The 2,452-nt window shown below is 73.3% G+C and overlaps 1 protein-coding gene across 1 annotated transcript; it reads left to right on the top strand.

The window, feature by feature from the left end:
- Nucleotides 1-366: 366 nt before the first annotated feature.
- On the top strand, nt 367-1,819 carry LOC118158969 (circumsporozoite protein-like; the record flags this gene model as incomplete). Its single annotated transcript, XM_035313622.1, has 2 exons — nt 367-1,185; nt 1,228-1,819. Coding segments are annotated over 2 exons (1,272 nt in total), but the record flags the coding sequence as incomplete, so codon positions are not given.
- Nucleotides 1,820-2,452: the final 633 nt, after the last annotated feature.

The raw sequence follows: 2,452 nt of genomic DNA, 5'->3' as shown, positions 1-2,452 counted from the left end.
GGGGAGTTGATACAACTCAGCGAAGGGGTCGCGGGGCGACCGGGGCGGGGGGGGCGGCCGGGGGCTGGGGGCGCCACCAGGGCGCCGTTGTCCCCCCCCCGTGGTGACGGCGGCGGCCAAACCCCGCAGGAGGCGGCGCAGGGCGCTGGGGGCTGCCGGCGGCGGCGGGGGCGACGTCTCGGGGGTCAGCAGGGCGCCGGGGGTGGGGGTCGTCCCCGCCCCGACGCCCCCCCCGGGGCTTTCGGGGCTGGGCGGCAGCTTCTCGGGGGCGGCTTCGGGGGGCTCCGGGGGGCCGAAGGCGAAGGGCGGCGCTTGCCGGGGGGTGTAGGGGGGCGTCCAGGTCTCGGTGGCGGCCCCCCCGGGCAGCTCGGGGGCCAGGCGGGCGCCCACGGCCAGCCCCACGCCGATGTTGGCGCCCAGGGCCAGCCCCACGGCCGGCCCCACGGCCAGCCCCACGGCGGGGTCGATGCCGGCGGCAAGAGCGGGGTCAACGGCGGCGCCGACGGTGGCTCGGATGCCGAGTCCCGCGCCGGCGTCCGACGGGAGAGCGGCTCCGACACCGAGCCCAACGCCCACGTTGGCTCCGACGGCGAGGCCGGCGCCGGGGGTGAGAACGGGGCCAACGTTGGCACCGAGGGCGGCTCCGAGGCCGAGTCCAACTGCGGGTCCAAGGCCGGAGCCAACGTTGGCACCGAGGCCAAGTCCGACGCCGGCGCCGATATTGGCTCCGACGCCGACATTGGCTCCGACGGCGAGCCCAACGCCGGCACCGACGTCAGCCGGGAGAGCGGAGCCAACGGCGCCGATGCCGAGTCCAACGCTGGCACTGATGCCACCGCCGATGCCCAGGGAGATGCCGGCGCCGAGACCGTGGCCGACGTCCGCTCCGGGGTCGGTCTGGAGGCCAGCTCCAACGTCCTCTCCGGTGCCGGCTCCGACTTGAGTCCCGAGGCCGGCGCCGGCCGCCACGCCAAGGCCAACGTCCACTCTGATGCCAACGCCGGCCCCGAGGCCGTGCCCGACGCCGGCTCCAAGGCCTTGTCCAAGGTTGGCTCCAAGGCCGGGGTCAACGCTGGCCCCAATGCCAAGTCCAAGACCGTGTCCAACAGCAGCTCCAAGACCGGGGTCAACGTTGGCCGCGGCGCCGGCTCCGAGACCGTGTTCGATGGCAGCTCCAAGGCCGGGTCCAAGACCGGGGTCAACGTTGGCTCCAAGCCCGGGTCCCACATTGGCTCCAAGACCGGCTCCAAGACCTGGGTTGGCTTCAAGACCAGCTCCAAGACCGGGGTCAACGTTGGCCGCGGCGCCGGCTCCGAGACCGTGTTCGATGGCATCTCCAAGACCAGGGTTGGCTCCAAGACCGGGTCCCACGTTGGCTCCAAGACCAGTTCCAAGACCGGGGTCAACGTTGGCTCCAAGACCGGGTCCCACATTGGCTCCAAGACCACGTCCAAGAGCGGGGTCAACGCTGGCCCCAACGCCAAGTCCAAGACCGTGTCCAACAGCGGCTCCGAGACCGGGCCCCACGTTGGCTCCAAGACCGGGGCCGAGACCGGGGTCGACGCTGGTGGTGCCGGCCCCGAGCCCGTGTCCGACGTCAGCTCCAAGACCATGGCCAACGTTGACCCCAAGGCCAAGGCCAACGTCGGCTCCGCCGTCGGCTCCAAGCCCGGCTCCTAGCCCAAGGTCAACGCCGGGGCCAACGCCGAGGTCTCCGCCACCGCCACCACCGGGGAAATCGAGGCCGGGCCCGAAAGTCTCCGGGGGTCCCGGGGGGGCTTCGGCTGCAAGCTGCTGCCGCAGGCACCAAGCTTCGGCCTCACTGCCGGAGAAATCGGGGAGAAGGGGGGGGGTCATGGGTGAACCCTGACTCTTGGCGCCCTTGCGAGGCTGAGAGGGGGGCACGTGGGTGGTCCCGGGGGTCCGGGTCCCCCCCCCCCGCTCACCTGATGACGAAGTTGTGGGCCAGCAGGGCCGGGCCCTCGGGGCGCAGGCGGGCGTAGACCCAGGTCCAGCCCAGGCCGTCCTTGCGCTGCAGCCGTGCCACCAGCTCCCCACGCGCCTCCGCCGCCGCCCCTGCTGCGGGGACAACACGGGGGGGGGTGGGGGTCAGCGGGGAGGGGGCTGGAGTGGGGACGGGGGCGTCGGTGGGGTGTGGGGACAGGGACACCCGTGGGGACATCCAGGGGGGACAGGGACACCCGTGGGGACACCCAGGGGGAGACCTGGAGGGGACAGGGGACACCCAAGGGACACCCAGGGGGGACAGGGACACCCGTGGGGACACTGAGGGGACACCAGTGGGGACAGGGACACCCGTGGGGACATCCAGGGGGAGACCTGGAGGGGACAGGGGACACCCAGGGGAGATGGGGGGCACCCAGGGGGGACAGGGGACACCCATGGGGACACCCAGGGGGAGACCTGGAGGGGACAGGGGCCACCCAGGGGA

The sequence above is a fragment of the Oxyura jamaicensis genome, unplaced genomic scaffold (assembly GCF_011077185.1).
Source record: "Oxyura jamaicensis isolate SHBP4307 breed ruddy duck unplaced genomic scaffold, BPBGC_Ojam_1.0 oxyUn_random_OJ62454, whole genome shotgun sequence".
NCBI classification, from domain to species: Eukaryota; Metazoa; Chordata; class Aves; order Anseriformes; family Anatidae; genus Oxyura; species Oxyura jamaicensis.
The sequence above is the reverse complement of the archived record's forward strand: the minus strand, read 5'-3'. Positions and strand labels throughout refer to the sequence as shown.